Genomic DNA, 21123 nt, shown 5'->3' with positions numbered 1-21123 from the left:
TAATGGAGTGTTATGGAAATTTGTAAGTGACCCCAAACTTTTGACTGGTAGTGTATGGCGCTCTCCACGGCTTGCATAAATGGAGATTGAGGAAAGACTTTGGACACTTGGTCGCATTGCTGAATCCTTAAAATCCATGCTGTTGTGCTACAACCTTCTCGCTTCTACTTGTGTGTGTATTTGGTCCCTTTTGTCTTATGCCAATCTCCCTGCCAATGTCTCTTATATTTGTTTGTGTGTTTGTCTGTGTCTGTTTCTATGTGTCTTGTTTGTGAGCTGCAGACATCGTTTTTGTTGCGTCTGCCTCCTTCCCATCTTTCCTCTCTTTGTTATAAAGTGAAACATTTGATCGCAAGGAAGGATTGTGGAAAAGGTACACTGTGCCTTTTCGGTAAGTGTAGTGTACTTTTCTGTATGTTGTCATCTAGACTAATGTTTTGCACTTCTGTTTGGCTGTTTAAATAAAAAACAAATTGATCACAAAAAAAAGAAAATAGGAGAAAGTTTTATTGTACTTTTAATCAGTTTTATCTTTTAAGACATTTAAATGGATTCAGACTGTTACCTGTTTGGGGCTCTGTAGGACCTCCTGTGTGGTCGTTGTGGCCAGGATGGCCCTATTGCTTCCGGTACTGAGCTGTAAAATCATAGAGAGGCCTGTAACCAGCTGGACCCCCAACTCTGTGATGGTCACTTTGTCATCCACGACTTTGATAGTCGTTTTAGCCAAGATTGCGTCAGACAGTGGCGAAAACACCTGTCACAGAACATCATCAGATACAGTAAATTATTGAGGGTGCCAGTTCTGTTCATCAGGTTCAAAGTAAAACAAAGGAAACTTTCCCATCCAGTCCAGAATCTAACTGCTTCTTGCTATGTCGTTGGTAACAGGCTGTGCGTAGCATGGTTAATCCAAGCAGTAGTTCAGTTCATTACCTGGATGGCGGTTGTCCCGAGGTCCCGTCCTGACAGCACCCTTCCCGCCTGCAGCTTTGCCACTCGAGGGTCCTCCACCTTGATGAAGTATCGAACCAGCCTTGTGACATCCACCTGCCAATCCGAGCCCAGGAAATAGGCCTTAGGATCCCGAGGGTCCGCCTGCTCTGCCAAGAAGTGAGTTAGCACCCGCACCAGGGCATGCTGAAACTGCAGCATGCATCCTTTCCCCTTCCTGTCGTCTTCGTCACTGGTCCAGCCAGGCCTTGGAAATGAGCACAAATACACACACTGCAAGTCACACGTGTCACATGGTAAATGTTTTGACCTGCTATACTCAAGTCACTCAATCCTGTCTCTTTGCTTGATTGGATCACAATGAGATACTGCAGGACATTACGTAATGTGGTCAAACCCTAAACCCTCGGAGATACATGATTTGGATTTGCATGGCCTAAAGGGCACTTCTAGAAATCGCATGTAGAAGCCAAATAAGGGGAGTCTTTATGTACAGCAAATGGATTGTTTGTGTCTCCCACCTTTTTGAGGTTAGTATGGGTACTCTCCAGCTTTTGATCTGGCTCAGCTCCGTGTCTGATACCTCAATCTGGAGGGGGAGTCGAGGCATCCATACGTTCATTTCAAGCTGAGCACTCAGGTAGCTGTAGGTAAAGTTCACCACCAACTTCACCTTGCCCTTCGTCTCTTTACCATTCACGAAAACATAGTCACACCTGTCGGACACCTGGATGGGAAAAGATAAAATATAAAGAGAACAAGCCATCATAACATGAATGTCTTATCATTTTAATTTCCCTGATCAAAGAGTTTGCGTAAGTACCCTTGTGTAAACAATCTATATCAAACTCAGAATGAGATTGTTGTCATCAAACGAATGACAAAAAATAATCAAATATTCTCATAAAAGTCACAGTTTTAACAAATAGGCCATTCTTACAACAACGAATGGCCTCGCAGCAGTTCTGCACTGCATGTGTTACCATAGTAATGTCAGCTGGCTGTAATAAACTACTGCGATGATCACCGGTCCGAAGCATTAGGAAGAGGCAGCATTGCAATTTTATGTTAATCAAAATATCATGTGGTTCAGCGCTGAACATCAGTCCTTCACAGCCAAATGCATTCATTACACCATGATTTCAAAGGTGACCTCAGCAAGTTTGGGCGGCTGCTCAAAGATCTCATGGACATTTTGAGACACAAGTCGGGAGGTTTGCCTTGGTTCTTTTAACAGCCACTGCTTTAAACAAATTGGTATTAACGCAGCATTAAGATTTAGTCACCAGCAATCTGGAAGTGCACAAGGAAGTGGAGGGAAGAAAAAAAAACACTGTGACTTTAACAGCCTAAAGAGGAATACAAATACACACACAGATTCCCGCTCTCATTCGTGTGAACCCGACAGTTTGTTAGAGGATGTGCTGTCACACAAGGCCATGCTATTTTTGAGAGGATCTTGTGTCATCAGTGCATCAGTCATCCTGCACCTATGACCAGAGCTTAAGCTTTAGAATGACCACATCACTACGCATCATTCTTTGCTGTTAGCCAAGATGCCCTGGCTTCTTCCCTGCAAATAATCCTATGCTTGATTTATAGCCAAACAGCAGATTTAAACCATGTGGCAATGAAGCCCTTGAATGGTTGAAAAAAATGTATAATGCAGGCATGGAACAATAGACAAGGATTGATTTAGTTCCACTGAAGTTATCTAGAGTTCTCATGTTTTTAATTTGGTGTGGAGGCAGTCAACCAGTCATCCGTGATCTATGACACTTTGCTTATTTCTACTTCTTCACAGAAGCGTCTTCCACTGAACTTCCACGAGCCATGCTCAAATAATACTCTGAAGCATTGCTTAAAAGAGAATGGCATTTTAATGTGCCATCCGCCCACTCATCCTAGTCACAATCTCATTCAGCAGCCAAGAATATCCCACTTTTTTTGGTGTCAAAATAGACATTTGTTTAAAATGGGATTTGACTTTCATCACTGGGTAAAGAATAAATATAATCAGAAAAGAGAATACTGAAATGCACGTTTGACTGACACAGCTGTGACAATAGTTTCCAAAGAAAACAAGTTAAATACGTTTTAATGAGTATGCAAAATGAATTATTGCAATGGGGCAAATTAAGTTTAAGCGATACATTGAGTTCCGGCTTGATGTAAATCGTTTAGTCAAATTGCTCTACCACGCCATTAAAAAGTCCTGATTAATCAACTAGGTAGACAACTATGCTCAATATGTCCCTGTAATGTTCAGCTGTCAATCATTGAATCCTGAACTGACAAACAGAATGCCTATGCACTTTTTAAGTCTCTCCATCATTCATGCTCATTTGGAAACCCTTTCCATCACAGTAGATTAGACTTTGTTTTGCTTTTGTTTTGTCACATGAGCTATTCATTCTAGATGAATCATTCCCCATCTATCACAAGCAGATTTGATACTCTTCAGGCACACCAGAAGAGAAAAGATATCGGAGTCAAGCTGTTAGACTAAGAAGATTAAAGGGAATATTTGTGACTGAAGCTGCTCTTGGGTCAGCAAATACACTGAGAGCTACTGTAAGCTTAGAACAACAGTAAAGACAGCTACATTACAGGGTTGAAAAGAATGATTTAGTCCATACCGGACCTCTAGACATTCTCACATAATCCAACTTTTCTTATAACTGACACCCATCTGCGCTTAATACATGTCCACTTACTGTATACACTGTAATGTCAATCTCCACATGAGCAACACTGTGAACCGCATATTACATTTATTTATTAGCTGAGACATCTGTTGTTTGCTAAACCTGCTTTGGCACATATTTGAAAAAAAAAAGTATTAGACGGTTGGAGTCCACTGCATGTCTTTTTATTTTTACAATGCCACTTTACCCTTGAGTAAGTACATTCACGGCCTCTTACCTCAGGGGCCGGGGGCCTGACTTTCAATTTCATAAGTAAACAAAGCCGGCTTTTGGCAGTCGGCCGTGCTCAGGTTCACAGGATAAAAGTGGCAAGTTGCAGGATGGCAGCGCAGTGGAAATGGCAGACTGTGGTTGTTCATTGTCAGGGAGAGTGATTGGCGATGTTGTCGGAGCACAGCAAGTAGTTAGTTTTACTGTGTGGAAAAGAGAGGTGACTTTGATACAGCGTATGTGTCCGCATCTGTTCTTACCATCACGCGTCAAATCAACCTTGCCCCTTCTCTTGACAGCAACTCTAAATTGCCCTCCTGCCCCTTAGCCTCATGGCTGACAGACAAGACATAAACATCTCATTCTTTCATTTATTGCTGCTAATAAATGTTTTATTCTCAGGTAACCATTTACAAGTAGTGATTGAACTTTCTGCAGCGAAAGTGATTAAGGTTGACAACAAAGGTGTAAAAGAAATTGTCTCCATAATGAAACCGTTTAAAAAGATCCATTTACGCTACAGTAAAATCCTTTACTTGGAATGTGTGAAACCAAAGGAACTAAAAATTATGTATTGGAAAGTTATTGTTCTCTCTGCAGTATGTGCAGGCATGTAACAAGGAGCAGGAGGAGGTGAATCCTACCTTGAGTACATCTTCATCAGTGGAGCTACAGTCTGTGTAGTCAGACACATCGGTGACCACTCCATCTTCTTCCACCGCGACTGTCCTCACAGGCATCACTACCTTCTTTCCAGTCAGAACAGCTGTGTTCAGGATCTCTGTGCCCTGCAGAGAGGCCGGGAAAATCAGCCATTAAGTCATAAGTCATTACATATTGCTTAGTCTCATGAAATAACAAATCACATACTATAATTTGTTTTCATTTCACATTTTAGACATTTGTTTTCATGAAGTGCAAAAGGTTTTTGGGATTGGAGGTCTGTGGGATGCAAGAAGAGGAAGAAGGTAGGAAAAAATGAAAGATAGAGGCAATGAAGTGTGACTCAGTGACTCAGCAGTCCTGATGATGAGGTGAGAAGGCTGGGACCCCTTTGGGAAGCCAGGTGGATGGGAGAAGAGGGAGTGGGGGGCAGAGGTTGGGAGATGGCCAGGTCACCATATGGAAGGGAGAGCTAATCTTGGGACTTCTCTGCGCAGGCATGTCCCTCAGAGCGATGCCATACCCGCTCAAACATGGCCACAGACGTGGACTAAAAATAATCTCTGCACATCTACAGCCTGTGCTTTTACGCTCAATGTATTATTCAATAAGGCGGCTGTGGCAGGTAGAGCAGAGTTATCAACTAACTGTAGGGGTGGTTTCTCAAACCCTGGGTCCCTTAGTCCAGGTGTCCTTGAGCAAGACACTGAGCCCTAATTGCTTAGGATGGTTAGGCCAGCGACTTGCATGGTAAGTGGCTCCAACTGGCCTGTGAGTACACTGTGTCTGTGGACTGGTGAATGAGTGGCCAGTTGTAAAACGCTTTGGATAAAAATGCCCTATAAATACAGTTTATTTACTATTCCATAAGAGCTTTTCCTTGTTTCTATGTACATATGTATAAATGAAATGGTGAGGTGTTTTGTTAAATTAAATTATATATTATAATCATATTATTAATATGAATATGATTATTATAAGTACTGTAAGAATGGTATCTGTCTGCTTCACTGTGCGTGCGTGCGTGTGCGTGTGTGTGCGTGCGTATTTGAATGCATGCATGGATGATCAAAGCATGAAAACGAAACAGATGGATGTGTTTCGTCCTCTGTAAAAACACACTGCTTCAAATGAAGTTGAAATAATTGAATACTGTGTGTGTAAATTATGTGTGTGTGAATTAGTATAAGAGCAGTGGAGCGCAGCCCGGTCAACTTCTGTGACTGATCAGTTAAATCACATTCAAAGAGACACTTGGCCGCTCAGAGTATGAAAATGAAGCAGATGGATACGTGTCCCTCGACTGTAAAACTGGTTTAAATGAAGCAGAAATAACCGAGCATCTTTTTTTTCTTTCTTTTTTTTAGCTGTCATTACAATATAGTAAAAAAGAAAATACAGATATGAAGCCTGTGTCAGTGAGACTCCTGCCATTATATAGTATTGAGCTGCAGCATTAGATGGAATTCACAAAGCAAGGCTCGGAGTGATCAGTCAATGCTAATGATCCCTCGAGCCAACCATCAAATCTCTTCGTGTTTGGTGTTCTAATCCACAGGAGAGATGAACCATGTCAAATTCACAAATCAGGATTCGGTTACATATCCTCATAACTCTATGATTGGAATGCAGCAGACAGCACTGTGAAATAAAAGTAACCTGCTGCCCAAAAGTACAGCATGAAGTATAATAACAATTAACTTTTAATTGTACATTTAATAAACAAATGCTAAGAAAAAGGCGGTGTGAGTGTGGTTTGTAGGTGACAGGTTGTCAATGGCATGTCATTCCTGCAAACAATGGCATACAAAGTAGACAGATACACTAAGATTCAATATTGTTATTTCAAAGTGTTGTAAACTCCTGTGTAATGTTCCGTATTTAGTGGTGGAGATTATATTACGGATTAATTATAGAGGTAGCATGATAAAGAGGCCCGCGGCACCAAAATAGAAGCACATGAAGCAGCTGTTCGGAGGCGAAGATGACCACATGCTGCATGGCAGATCTGAGCAGAACAACAGAGAAGAGAGACATCAGCTAGCTGACAGTGAACGACACAAGGTCACTTTCTGCTCAAAATAGATCCCATTTACAAACAATGCCGCCTGTGTATGCAAACCAGACAAGAATGGATCAGAGCAAAGTGCATGTTATATTTCCATGCACCCATGCTCAAAGAATGCAGTCCCAAGTGTTGGCATTAATGGAAACGCTGCTGTCAGTAACGTCAATGTTGATTTTAATAATTATTAGATGGGACATGGAAGGTGTAAGGTGACTCACCATTACAAGAGGGGCCAGGCCAACATAGTCTCTCTGAGTAGTGTAGATCCTCATGGCTCCTTCTGTCTTGGCTACGTTTTTGGACCCGGATGGTATTTCCAGCCTCCATACAATGACCTGACTGTCGAGAGGACTGCTCAGCTCCTCCACTTCAAAATCCATCTGAAGCACCTCTAGCAGACTGCTGTCAAGCCTGAGTAGGAAGCAGGATCAATTAGACATACCATGCGTGTATTCGTCCCTGTCTATCATTTCAGTACAGCAAATGTGGTGTTCTTGAAAATAAATGTGCAAAGGTTGATATGCAAAACAACACACTATGAAATAGATGTTACCGCAGTGTTCCATTGTCATATTATGCTGTTATCATTTTGTGCAGGAAGTGCTATATTTTTTTGAGGGATCTAATTCTTTCAACTTCTACGTAATGCAAATTAGCACCAGAAAGTCAGATTCTTTCCATCACAGCCACTGATACTTAATAGGATTATGTCACCATCGGGGTCTGCAATTCTCTCTCGGCAAATTAAATTCCTGTAGAGATAATCATGTCTGAGTAAAGGTGCAGTGATTATACCACAGTGTGTAGCCTGCACTTCAGACTGGGGCTTGTTGCTCTTGGTACAGGACGAGTCAGGGTGAATCCATGTCCGTTTGATTCAAATGTGAAACAACAGGTAACTGAATGGACGCATTATCAGCCAGTGTGAGCAGAGCCAAGCTTTAGTTATCCTCATAGTCACAGAATGACTAACCAGAGTTATAGAAATATGATGTGGTGACATTGCTGCTGTGACATATTGACAGCTCAGAATGCATCAATAACACCTCACTGTATAATGCGATGGCATTATGTACTAGGCGGCATGGATTCAATCATTACTTTAATGTCTACTACCAGGCTGGAGTTATTTCATGTTTAGGAAATTGTTCGGAACTATTAAAAGAATAACTGTGATGAAGATTGAATTTCAAGATATGAATTTGGCCCTGTGGAAAGAATGTGTAGACATTCTTAGATGAGAGATGTGATCCCAGTAGTTGTGACAATACCCTGTGCTCTTTTTTAAGTAGAGGGTTTTTCATCTCTAGGCATTTTCACAATGTAAACTAAAAAAAAAAAAAAAAAATAGAGCTGAATTGCCCTGTGCTGGCCCTATCCTTGAGCTGCCGGTACTGCTAAATGTGAACTGAATAAAAGGTGGTATGAGGACAGCGGCATCCTGCATACACAACAAAGTATACGCCTCTGTAACTTATAATGGCCTCTCAGTGATGCCAGCTAGAACAGAGTGTCCTCGCCATGGATTCAATTTTCTCCCATGGCCCGAGTTTGTATCCTGGGTTTTATTTATTGGCACTGTATTGAACTCTAGAAAAGATATATTAGTTGACAAAAACACAATAAGCATGCACATACCCACATGGACATTATCAGACCCACAATGCATCTGTATGCAGATGCTATATTCCTGTGTCAGGGCTGTACAGACAGACATACAGTAAGTCCTGTGTACTGCGTGAAAATGACCTCTAAAGGGCTACATACCAGCCGCCTTTCTGCATTAAAGCAACAACAATTGGAGAAACTGCAAATCCTATTTTGTTAATCTTCCATTAAGTTCCAAACTCAACAACAAAGCACACAAAAGGTGCTTCGCAGTATCCCCCTCTCTCAGTGCTCCATTATAAGTTCCCTTATTAAGGGCAGGACAGAGATTTAGTGTAATTGAATAAACTTAGCATATGGCTCCGAGACCTGAGATTAAAAGATAATAATGGCATTCTGCTCAAGTATCAAAACAAGACATGCTTGACTTCCACAAGCATGCATATATCCTCTTAAGCGTGCATTAACACAAATATCTGTAAGATAAGGGATGACGGCATGCTATTTATGCCCTCAGTTACTCTTGTGAAGCTTGCAGCGGGAGGATGCTTCAACAACTTGTTTACAGTCTGTCTGTGAGTAGTAGTGCTTTAATATTAAGATTTAAACCAAACTGCTGTGACAGAGGATAACACAAGCTTTAATGTACGGATGCAGCAAATACGTTTAGTGCTCACTAAACCCAGGAAGACAAAAAGTCAGAGAAATCCCAACAGTGGCATGACAGTGGACACTCTCTGCAGGGGTTCTGTTTGTTTCATGACATTTTGGAGTGGATTAGCCGGAATGACTGAGTGAAAGAATATGTTGACCCATAAAGAGGTTGTGATAAACAATGTCATAATCCATGCCAAATGGGGAAAACAACTTAATGAGGTCAAACACATTATGACAAGCACACCAGGTCAGTGTTTTGTCTCTGTTTAAAGCAAGCTGTGTCTGACTATTGTTCTATGACCTTTCACGAGTCCGACAAACCCTTGTTGAGCTCCTAAAAGTATGAACCTATACAGGAGTAAATCAATCTTTTTTTAGTCTATATTGAAGCAAAGTTCACTTTAAAAGTTTTTTCTTCGTCTACTTGTATTAGTACTTTGTTTTTTCATCCTGGGAAAGTTGGCAGCATACACTTGTTCCTTTCCAGCTATGCCAACCATTCACACACAGATTAAAGCTGCAGTTTTACAAGCATTTCTTGGAGCGGCTCTAGAGGCAGAAATAATCTTACTGTTTGAGTTCAATCTCAATGGATCCGTTTTTTGGAGCATTGGCAAACATGAATGGCAAAAAAAGAAAGAATTAAAAGCAAGTGCACAACAACACCATAAATAGTATTCTCCTGAATGTATGTGTTTATTCAAGACAGCTGGATGGTCAGTTAGAACAGTTAGCTCACCTAATGTTAGACGACTTATCAACCACGCTAGCGGTCAATCTGTTGGCCCACAACAGAAATTTCGATCCATACCCATTCATGGTCCCCAGAGGATAAATCCTATTGACTTTGGTGATCCCCTGCCTTCAGCTTTAGTTCCACCGTTAGGTTGACATTTTTATTCATTTATTTTTTTAACATTTATTAAAACAAGATCCTTGACAAAGAGTCATACACAACATGATACAGATAGTATTTACATGAAGTTACATACACAGGTGAAGAGTTACTTTCCAAATTATAAGCGATCCGTTAAAATTGGGCACTCTATTTGCTGTTTGCTGTATACTGTAGAACACGTGACCACATCTCTAAATAAATGATCACCTTGAACTGTAGTTTTGCAGTTGTATTTTCCATACAGTCAACAGCTTTGACTCTTTGGGACCACTGATCTAGATTGAGTGACTGGGGCTTGCATTTGGGGTTGTAAGTAAAATGTCTCCACACTATCTCCTTCAGGATGAACTTTGGTAATTCTTCTACTTTTCATCTTGCACCATCATCCAGTCAACATTTTAATTTGCCCATTACTTTGGTTTCTAACCAAATGCTTGTAAAACTAATGACATCCCTCCGAAGTCCCTCCTCTTCTGGTAGACCTCGTAGGACCTTATTTTGGGAAAAAACATGAATGTAAATAAATGGGGAGAGACTAATAATTTGTTGATCCTGTTTGAAACGAGCCATGAATTACATGTGATGAAATACACTGATGTGTTTTATAAAGCGTCTTTTTATCAGCTGAGAACAAATACTGAGCAAGATCCGCTGCCCGTGTGAGTAAAGTTATATCCCGGTACAAAACACACAGGCATCGATGCCTCAGCAAGACGTCATCCATGCAACATCGAGGTGACTAGTCTTTCTAATTACGTTATTTCACAGTCTTATACTTCAACAGTTACTTGAATCGCAATTTGCAAATTGAAATTTTAAACTTACGAACATCACACGTGTAAATCATGGCTCAATTCAAACGGGATCAAAAATTGTTCTTCCCCTTCACTACCGTACATATGTTTACCGAAATAACATCCAACTGTGGTCTGTGGTGGTATAAGCATGCTAACACACAAAACTAAAATAGTTAACTTGGTAAACATTGGAATTGCTACACATCAGCATGTTAGAATTGTCATTGTGATCATGCTGATGTTAGCATTTAGCAAGTGCCGCTGCCCAACAGCCACCAGCATGGCTGATAAATAGACTCTTAGTATTTGGTTTTCTGCATTACATTTTCCTGTAGGTTATAGTCTATAAAATATGAACTGAATAAGAGGTTTAAATTAAGGCTAATGTTGTGGCAGTAAGGCAAGACAGAGAAGGCTTAAGAGGGCATGACATACTTTTTACCCTTTGTTTCCTATGCCCTTTAAAAAAGGTGTCCTGTAATCTTAGGAGGCATTGGCCACGCTTACCGGTAAATGACTTAACTCTGGAATGAAGTCAGCTCACCTCGTTTCAATGAAATGCACTCAACTGAAAATAAAAAAGGACATCTGAGAGGATGCTAGGATGTAACTCTTTTTACTGAGGTTATGGTGCAAGTTAAGTACTTCTTAGAAGCCCAATGAGATAAGTTGGATCAGACCAAGCTGCACATGTAAATAGTTTTAGTGCTACTGCTATAACAACCTTGCTTGAAGCCTTTAAGTCATAGGTTAAAATATGTTTTACTGCATACTAGGAATGCATGGATATGTACAGCTGATAAATGTTTAGAAAGGATTAAAGCACAGATGAAAAGTGGACAATAAAGGGGGAAATGCAATAACTATTTACAAGGGGCAACTTTACAGGATTACCTGCAGCAAACCTGTGCTTAAAGAATAAGAGACGTCCTTTCAGGATGCAGCATAGTATGCTTCTGCAGTAAGCCGTTGTCAGGCTTGCACAGCACAGGTAGTTTTTCTTTTACTCCACAGGTGCTGAGACAAATACTGATATTCTTTGCTGGACATACATTACAAAAATGCCACTTTTGTCAGCAAGAGCCACTGGCAACCAACAGTACATAAAAAAATTCCCTTTGGACCTTTGCAGTGTGATTTGTCCATTCAAGCAATAGCATTTGAAGCCTATGAATATCTATGAACTCCCAGCGACAACACATTAGATACAGTGGCTTGAGAAAGTTTACACACCCATGCTAATGATTAAAAAGAGGAATACAAAAAACATCTTTTGGAAATTGATCTTAATGCCTTAATTCAAAACATTTAGTTAATCCAACATTTTAAGGTCCCTATTTTTCTTTGTGAATGAATAACGTATTGTAACAAATATAAATATAATATGAATACCTAGAGATTGGCATGGTTTTATTTCAGTTAGCTTAATAGCTGGTTAATTTGCATTGAGAGATGATCTTATGGAAAGCTCCCCATGCCTATCTCTATGTATGGTAAAAGCGTATGTGATGATGGGGGGATATTTTAATTCTTTTTAATTTTAATTAAGGCCAAGGGAACTTTATCAGGATGCATAGTATCCTGGATCCATGAAATAACTGGTCTTTAAAAATAAAAATGTGCCTGCCTCTATAGGAATTTAACATAGGGGTGTGTATCCTTATGCCCCCTGTATTTTAAGGAAGAACTTTTCTGTACGCATCGATTGCATTCAGTGGCAACCAGAGTGAAGTAAATAGAAACGACTTGCCTTTTCCCAGGTATAGGAGCTTTCCTCTGACAAATAACTGCAATGGCTCCATCTGCACCCATATCCAGAGTGATGTCCCACAGTAAAGAGTTACTGGGTGTCGCTGTTCGAAAGGTCACACCATTATTTACTGTAGCTCTGTGGAAAGTCAAAAATGAAAAGGTCAAGAATATGGTAAATGTGGAATGTTCCATATTAACAACCAATGGTATTCGGGTCAATGAATATTTATTTTTCCAAAGTGTAGGTGGCATATAATGTGAACAATTAACCAAACATATTTATACCTAACCCTAACCCTTTTCTGATGTACATTTTTTTTTGGGGGGGGGGGGAATTTTCTTGAGACAAATTATTATTACAGTTTCCATTCCCAGTGTTTGGTATACAATTCATCACATAGAATATATATGATTTATTCATTCATTCAATCTACCTGCTCAGGATTTCTGTAACAAGAAGGCAGCCTCATACATTTCATATTTCACATGGAACAGCAATAAAACTGAATCTTTTTTAGACTTGTGTCAAAGTGTAATTTTTTTTAAAAAAAATCATTGATTTACTGCCACCCACCTACCTAACCACCCTCATCCACTCTTCCATTTGGAAGAAAGCATTGTTCTTCGTGTTCATCCTTATGTGTGCTCATTATTTAAACTGTACTAATGATCATTTGTTTTCGTGGCCTCTAATTTGTAAATGATCCGCATTAGCAGCCAAACATGTACACCTTTCCAGTGTGCTTGGCATACCAAGCTTGCAGTAGGTCAAATGTTGATGAGATATTCATCTACAAGAACTGCAATCAAGTAAGGCCAGGGGAAGCACACTCCATGTAAAACTCCAGCCCTCTGCTGCAGCAATACTAATAATCTACCTAACTAACTACTCTCACAAAGGATAGCTCCTTTATTATTCAGTACTCATAATAAGACTCAGACAAGCTGTCTGAAATAGTTACGTATTTGAGGGGATTATTTGAGACAAACAATATGCACAATATGAATTTCTGAGGAGGTGTTGTCTAAGACAGGAGCAACAGCAATCTGAACAAGTCTCCTGCTTTGGGTTGGGAGTTTGACTTTGAAAGAAAAGTAGACATTGCTGGCCTGTTCAGCACATTGAAACAAATCAGCCTTCCAACATGCATTACCTTAATTAAAATATTTAAGATGACCTCTTAATGGATTTGTGGTGAGCTTCGTGTGTGTGCCTGTATGTGTGAACCCTTGTCCGTGCCAACATATGCACATGTAATCTGGAAGGAAGGTCTTAAGTGGCCACTGATCTCAACATGGAAAGTCCTTGCTGTAGAGCAACAATGTCTGATCCAATGCCTTAACAGCAGAAGTGCAAGATAGAAGGGTCACCCTTTTTTCCCTCTGTCTCTTTGTCAGAAAGATTGGATTTGTCTCATCTTGTGACATTTGTGACACCGCTAAAAGTTCAAACAGACAAAGAGCTCACAGGTTGAAGGTCAAAATTAAAAAGGGATGACAGCAGTTTTCAATCATGGTGTTAATCTTGTGCCATCGTGACCTCTGAAGACTGCCGGTTTCCATCCCAGCTGCAGACAACAGCAGCTAATTCACCTGATTAACACAGGTTAAACCAGGGAGCAGCAGACGGCTAAAAGGCAGAATCATCTGGTGCTGGAAAATAAAAACCTGTAAGTCTTCGGGTCATGATCGCACACAGCTGAATGCCATACTTTTAGAGTCAGTGGACACGTAATGGCCATGTTTTTTTACCATAAAGTAGCCTCTAACCACTGAGCATCTCTGGCAACAGAGTTTGCTGCAGTAGACTATCTTAGGAAACACACTGAACAAACAAATTGAGAATTCCAACTCTGGTTGTGAGCAGTTCTCATTAAAGAAAGTACAAAAAGGAGCCAAATATTGTATGGCTGCATGTGCTTTGTGTATTAAAGTAGCTTCTCTCATGTACTCTGCATTAGATTGAATTACAGTTGCGAGCAGAAAGGGGTGGCCAACCATACAGGGGCTAAATGAGTTAAGAGAAATACGTGCAGTGCTGATTTAAAAGCTATAAACTTTCTGGTTAGGGAAGATGAAAGATGAGCTGATAACAAGAAGCAGGTTGCACCACTGTTAATTGCAGAACAAAAGCGGTAACAGAATAGCACATGTTTACATGAATAGCACAAGTCATGCTACATAACGTGCAGTCTCAGATGGAGTATTTAGCTTATGATTGTGACTATTATAATTTTCCATAAGACATGGAAGGGAAAGGTTTTGAGACTTGTTTTAACGAAAAACCTGGTAGTTTTCTTTGATTTCGGTTTTGCTGCGGCTCAGATTAACTCATCTCTGCCTGTGAGACTTGCTCTGACGGTCACTATTTTTCTGACTGCTCAGCTCCTGAAAATCTCTTCCACCAGAAAGGGAGTTGTGTTACTATGACAACCGGCAACCATATACGCTTCAGCATAACTGAGTTTTTTTTTACTGATTTTGATATTTATTGCTTTTTTCTTCTGTTTTGATATGTTTGGATACAAAACAAAACACATGGTTAATTTAAATGTTGCATATTTAAAAAAAATGTGGTACAATGTTATTAAAAACGCACATTAAATACTGATATGATATGATAAAATCTGGCAGCACCCTGGGTCCATCCTCAAAGCACTATGCGGGCATGAAGCAAAGCGGTGCTTTGAGCTAAATGCTAACAGCCGCATAGTAACATGCTCACAATGACCACGCTAACCTGCTGATATTTAGCAGGTATAATGTTTACCTGGTTACCATCCTAATTTAGCGTGTTAGCATGCTAACATTTGCTAATTAATTACCACTAAACGCAAAGTTCACCCGGGGCTGATGAAATTTCATGGTCATGTCATTTTGCATAAACCAAAAGTATTAACACTGCTGGGTTATTATTTGGATTAGTATTGGATTATTATTATTATCTGGTTATTGCTGTTCATCCTGAAGGGGGGAAATAAACGTCTGAGTCAAATGCAATGGCATCCCATCAAATTAGTTGAGATATTTCACTGTGAATGTGAACTTCATGGTGGGACTAAAGAAAAAGGCAGAGGATCACTAAAGAAATTAGGATGCATCCTCTGGAAACCATAAAGGTCTGTACCAAATTTCACTGCAATCTATCCAATATTTTTTTGTTTTTTTTAGGTATTTTAGTCTGGATCCCCGGCACTAGCATGACTGAAAATGTCATTCACATGTAATGCATTGAATTTTGCACATGCAAAATTTATCAAAGTCTATCAAATTTTAAAAAGTGCTGCCTTCCACAACTTGCATTTCCTGATTTCTGTATATAATATAAATAGCACCACTGATGCTGACTGGAGAGAATTGTAAGTGCAATGTAATCCGGCATAATCAATGAGGTACTAAGCAGAATGGCATGCACAGTGTATTAATTAGAAAACCTAGGAGGCCTGTTAATCTAGTAATGACTAGTGTAACATACTCTGCTGTGATGAAACACCTGTGTATTGAGCTGTGTGGAGCAGAGTTCAACTAATAAAAAGTGGATGTAACAAGAAGACTAATCTGAAGCTCTTTTTCTCTCTAGGCCCTCTACCCAAATAAATAAAATCCCCTGCGACTGGAAAAGGCGTTTTTCTCCTGAGTGGTGGAAAGCAGGGTCCATGGGTTTGGTTACCATGGGTTTGGTTAGCTGGCCCTGAGGAGGGAGTGGGCAGAAGGAGGCACGGGGCAGGGAAGATGGATGGCTGTGGAGACTGAAGCTGAGAGGTTATGAGAAAAGCAGCTCTCATGTGCTGCACCTGCCATCCATCTCACTTCTGACCAGGCAAGGCATGAGTGACACAATTCGTTTACCTTTTACATACTCTTCATTCACTCCCGCACACATGCATGCATGAAAAAATGCTGCCCCACACACACAAACACACACACAAGCAAACTGGAACAGACGTGCAAACTTGGCCTTTATCAGTCATTCCTTTCCCCATATGTATTTGTAGAATGTTGTTTTCTTTAAACTTATTTCAAAGATTGTAGAGCCGTGGCCAACAAAGGAAAGTAAAACAATAGCACTATTCCAAAAAGAAAAATACATAATTCAGAAAGACAGAGACTGAGTCTGATCAAAGACCTACGGTGCAAGATAGATTGTAATCTCTGTGTGGGCTACACATCCAGGCCCAGTTGCATTTTATTACCATAGCTGCTTTCGAGATGCTACAGTACATAAGGTTTGTAATTGCTTCCCTGATATAATTTGTGTTACCATCCTTGGCTTTGTGAATCCATCACTGCGGGGCCACGGTGCCACCGCTGAACCCCGGTGCAATCGGAAACAGATGCAATCATTAATTATGCGGGCAAATGTCCACCGTTTATCCAGTCTGATGGCCAGCCATCGGCAACGTGCTTATCGTACTTATGGAGCCGTTTAGGGAGTTGGAGATACGTTCATGCCAACAAGCCTGCCAGATGGCAGGCACCACAGCACTAAAAATGGATGTGAAAAGTCCTATTTGTCACACAGATGAATGAATAGACTCCCTGGTTGAAGAGCTCAATGACATGGTGGCCTGTTGATACAGAAGCTTGGGTTTATTTATCGCCACACTGCTGCCTTTAAATAAAACCCATAGTACAAGACAAATTATTGTGAATCATCGCTGGCTTTTTAAAGCCATTAAGAAGAAAACAAAAAATAAAACTGTGAGCTCATACTTCTTCAACTCACCTCTTTGAGCGTCTACTAAAGGGATTATCTAATTACCCTTCGCATGGGCGTGGGATGATGAAATTACAACACTTTATCTTTAACCTTTAAACTCTCCCTGAGAGTGGCAGGTTAATTTTGCAGGTGCTGCTTGTCTTTCTGTCAATCGACCTCAAATTGGTATGTCCCTTGACTCCAGCTACAGACATCAATAACAGCTTTATCATGCTGATGAGAGAGTATTAAGCAAAGCTTAATGGGACGTTCCGACAGTGATAAAGCACACAGACAGCTGTTGAGGACCAAAATGCATCGGGCTTGTTAATGTGCTGATAAACAGGGGGAGGGTAGCACTATGTCACTGAATAACTGTGAGTCTATTATGTCATGTTTTAGGGATGCAAAAAATTTAATTTCAGGGTAAAGTCACCAGACACTACTGCCCTTACTACAAAGCTTACTAACGAGATTGCCAATCTTCCAACTGAGTGACACCGGAGAGGAGAGGAGAGGAGAGGAGAGGAGAGGAGAGGAGCTAGGACTGCATGATGAATTGCACTTTTATTGAAATCACAATATGGACTGGCGCGATATCCAAATTGCAAGGGGGCGCAATATTTGTTGAAAGCAAAAAATGTATCAAACCATTCTGAGTTTTAAGTGTTGTGGTGGTGCTGAGAAGTACCGACCTACAAATTGTATCCAACAGACTAAATCCTCGCAAAAATCACACTAATCCTTTTCATTTTAATATTTTTCAACAAAAATGTAAAAAAAATCCTTCCCTCCAATATCATGAATGATGTCGCAATTGCAATATCAGTCAAACTAATCACATTTAGATATTTTCCTCATATCGTGCAGGATGATGGGAAAGGAGAGGGGAGGAGAGGAGAGGTGGAAAAGATGAGGTGGAAGCGACATTTCTGCTCTCTGCTTTGTGTTCAGAAACGTGTGACTGAGTAAATGAATTAAAGCAGCAATGATTAAAAGTGACAAAATGAAGAGGGGGGGGAGGAGGGAATCAGGATTTCTTGTTTGGCTTCATTGCTTCAGCAAAAATCAAGAGACAGAAGGAAAAGGAATGTAAATACTGTTTGTTGTCTAGCCTATACATTCATGCAAAGCCAAGGTCTGTAACGCAATTTAACGATTCTCAGATTCTGATGGAAAATCCAGACAGCCCATGAGGCATAGGATGAAGAACTCGTTCAGCCTCCTGTTTCTTTGTTTTCCTTTTGGTACACCAGAAAGGAAGTGAATGACCCTTATAGAGATGTTGAGAGACTCAACTCTGAAACCTGACGAGCACATGTGCGTCCATGCACAGCTGTCGGCTCAATCAATATTGACCTATTTCAGCATTCACAATTGATCTGAGCAAGGGACTGTCTAAGTGAATGAATCCAGGACCAGGTGAAAAATGAATAATGCATGACTGTCCCCTCACCTGCTCGCCTCCACCGAAGCATGCATTTGCAAGTCAAGTCGGAAGTAACTGTGAAATTATTTATTTTCCAGGAGCTATTGATTGTGTACCACAGAGTTTTCCAATCTACAAGGAAATTACGTTACTACTTCCCAGCCAGGAACTAACACATAGATAAAATGCCTTCAAGGATTTTTTATTGTTGAGCCAGTTCTTAAGTCAGAACACCTCACTGGACATCATCCAACAGTGCTGCAAACAGCAACATAAATTATCATTAATACACAATGTGAAGGACGGATTTATGAAATCCTTTACCCATGACCTAAATCTACACACGACCCAAATGAATAACTGAGACGTATTTCACATCTCCTGGCAGCCAATTACCGGCTGGCTTTAAGTAAAGCAGATAGTGTAGAATAATAATAAAAAATCTGTCTTTATCAAGTTAGCGTAAATCTCTACATGTCTGCTCTGACAGCTAACCTCGACAAATGTTGATATGCTGCAACATGGTTCTCTTTGATCTCCGTCTGGATGATGATAATAAAAGGCATCACGCCGCAGAAGACCATGAAAACCATCAATAAAACGCATAGCGAGATGGAGGCATTTAATTCAAATGCAGTTTTGAGGTGCCAATCTCCCATGTTGCATCATTTCACCTTGAAAAGGGGAGTACTGACATGCAGAGAACAGACTCAGTTTTGTTGTTCTTTCTCCTTCATTCATTTGTATTTTCATCCTCCAGAGGATAATATGTCAGGAGTTTGAGGCAGCACATTTCTTTAAAAAAAAAAGAATATCTGTATAAAATTAGCCTCTAGTACCTAGAAGGTCACAGAGACCTCTGGAGGATTAACTTAAAATGGAACCACAAATGCTCTCATCTCCAGTCAAATAGGAATATTTTGAATTGCAAAATGAAGAAATGTAAATGAGCTATGCAAGTAATCCCCATGATCTTTATATAGTCAATAACAGTGCATTGATATACCACAGATCCCGAGTGTACCCTTTATAGCAGAGCAATGAGTCACAAGCTACACGTGATCTTATTTGATTCACGCCAACCTTGATGATTACCACTCTTGACGCAGCCCTTAATGTGGTCCGGCTGTGCTCACTGAGTCAAACATGTATTTTTTTAATTTGACTCGAATAATCTACCACAGTTCCCAGAGACACAGTCAGCCCCCTGTCATGTTTTCAGAGAAAATGCCATAATCCATGCTGAATCTCATTTCCTCCAATATTCCCATATTTTTTATGGCACAGGATTTGTGCATGAAGTAGAGAGAGGCACTAATACTGTGAGTGAACAATCCCCTGTATTGAATTCTTATTGACCAATTAATTTGGCCAGGCATCGTCCCCTTCAAATAAAATAAAATCCAATATTTCAACTCAGTGTGTGGTAATGCATGTCTAAAAAACAGCCACAACAAACGGAAATCACAGTTTTACCTGAGAGTGAAGTTAGTCAGCTGAACAGAGCTGGCCATGAGTATGTAGAAGGTGGCGAAATCAGTCTTCTTCAGCGGTTTGGAGGATGTCCGTATGACAATGGCATTGCCGAGCTTGAGCCGAGAAAGTGTTGCCATTCCTTTGGGCACCTGCAGAAGACGCACGCTGCCAATCCTCTGCATGGGCGTGACAGGAACAAACTCTGGCTGTGGCTCTGAGTCAGCCTTACGACTTCCATCCACAGAATCACACTTCCCATTGACTTTGGGTTGCGTCTGGTAGTACAACTCCACAGGGTTTCCAGTAGACGGGTCCTGCCTCTCCCTGCTGGTGCCCTCTGACCCTGGAGCAAACCAGCTAGGTGCTGGTGCTAGCTCAGCCATGCAGGTTCCTCTCTCGCCTCCCATGGCACAAGAACCCTTCACCTCCTGGGTCTGCCAGAAAGCATACACTGTGACACACGGTAGCTCATCCACAGTTCCTTCCCCCCTCCCCCAGTCCCTCCCTGCAACATAGAAGAGCACCCGCACTTTGGGCTTGGAGGAGAAAACCCGAGGCGTCAGCACAAAGGCCTGAATTTTCCAGTCAAAGGTGAAGACGTCTGGCACGTTGAAAGGCTGCACAGTCTGGATCAAATCTCGAGGCACAAGCTGCTCTGTGGACATAGTGCCGTAGCTGGCGTTGACAGCTGGCTGCCGGATGGCCCGCAAGATAACAAAGGGCTGCGTGTGGCTCTGCATGCTGGAGTTCCTCATGAAGTCCTGCCCAGCCTCCTTCAAGAAGAGGAAGTCAGCATCTTGCACCTCATAGTTGACAGGCAAGAAGACAGGGAAAGGCACTGGGCTCTTAAAGTCAGTTAGCTCTTTACTGCTCAAATCTGTAAGGTAAAAATAGCAAATAGGCTTGTTAAAAGATACAGGAACATGTCATACCACATCTCTTAGCAACTGAAATTCTACTTGAAACTCAAACAGAACTAAGGAATTGATTTCTCCTCTACATTTGAGATGGAAATACTGTGAAAAATACCAGCACAAAACACCTGAGCACCAAAAGTCATCCAAGGCCAACTGATCAACTGAGTGGAGCATCAATGTATTACACTAAAAGGCCTCTGAGCTTAACCTGAAAAAAATCCTGTAACAGAGCACATAGGTAAACAAGGTCCGTTTGTTTTAGTTTCTGAGAAAACACAGCAGTTGAA

The 21123-nt window shown here is 40.8% G+C and overlaps 1 protein-coding gene across 1 annotated transcript in view; it reads right to left on the bottom strand.

The window, feature by feature from the left end:
- The window catches only part of LOC116689899 (transmembrane protein 132D), a 30688-nt gene that overhangs the window by 3989 nt on the left and 5576 nt on the right, over positions 1 to 21123 (bottom strand). Inside the window, exons 2-8 of the mRNA XM_032516572.1 lie at positions 19920 to 20796; positions 12314 to 12451; positions 6822 to 7014; positions 4517 to 4660; positions 1476 to 1681; positions 937 to 1201; positions 566 to 757 (exon numbers count right to left, since the gene is read on the bottom strand). Of these exons, the coding sequence (XP_032372463.1) occupies positions 566 to 757; positions 937 to 1201; positions 1476 to 1681; positions 4517 to 4660; positions 6822 to 7014; positions 12314 to 12451; positions 19920 to 20796 (2015 nt within the window). The remainder of the gene's footprint in view (positions 1 to 565; positions 758 to 936; positions 1202 to 1475; positions 1682 to 4516; positions 4661 to 6821; positions 7015 to 12313; positions 12452 to 19919; positions 20797 to 21123) is intronic.

The sequence above is a fragment of the Etheostoma spectabile genome, chromosome 5, assembly GCF_008692095.1.
Source record: "Etheostoma spectabile isolate EspeVRDwgs_2016 chromosome 5, UIUC_Espe_1.0, whole genome shotgun sequence".
NCBI classification, from domain to species: Eukaryota; Metazoa; Chordata; class Actinopteri; order Perciformes; family Percidae; genus Etheostoma; species Etheostoma spectabile.
This window is presented reverse-complemented; position numbering and strand designations above follow the sequence as displayed.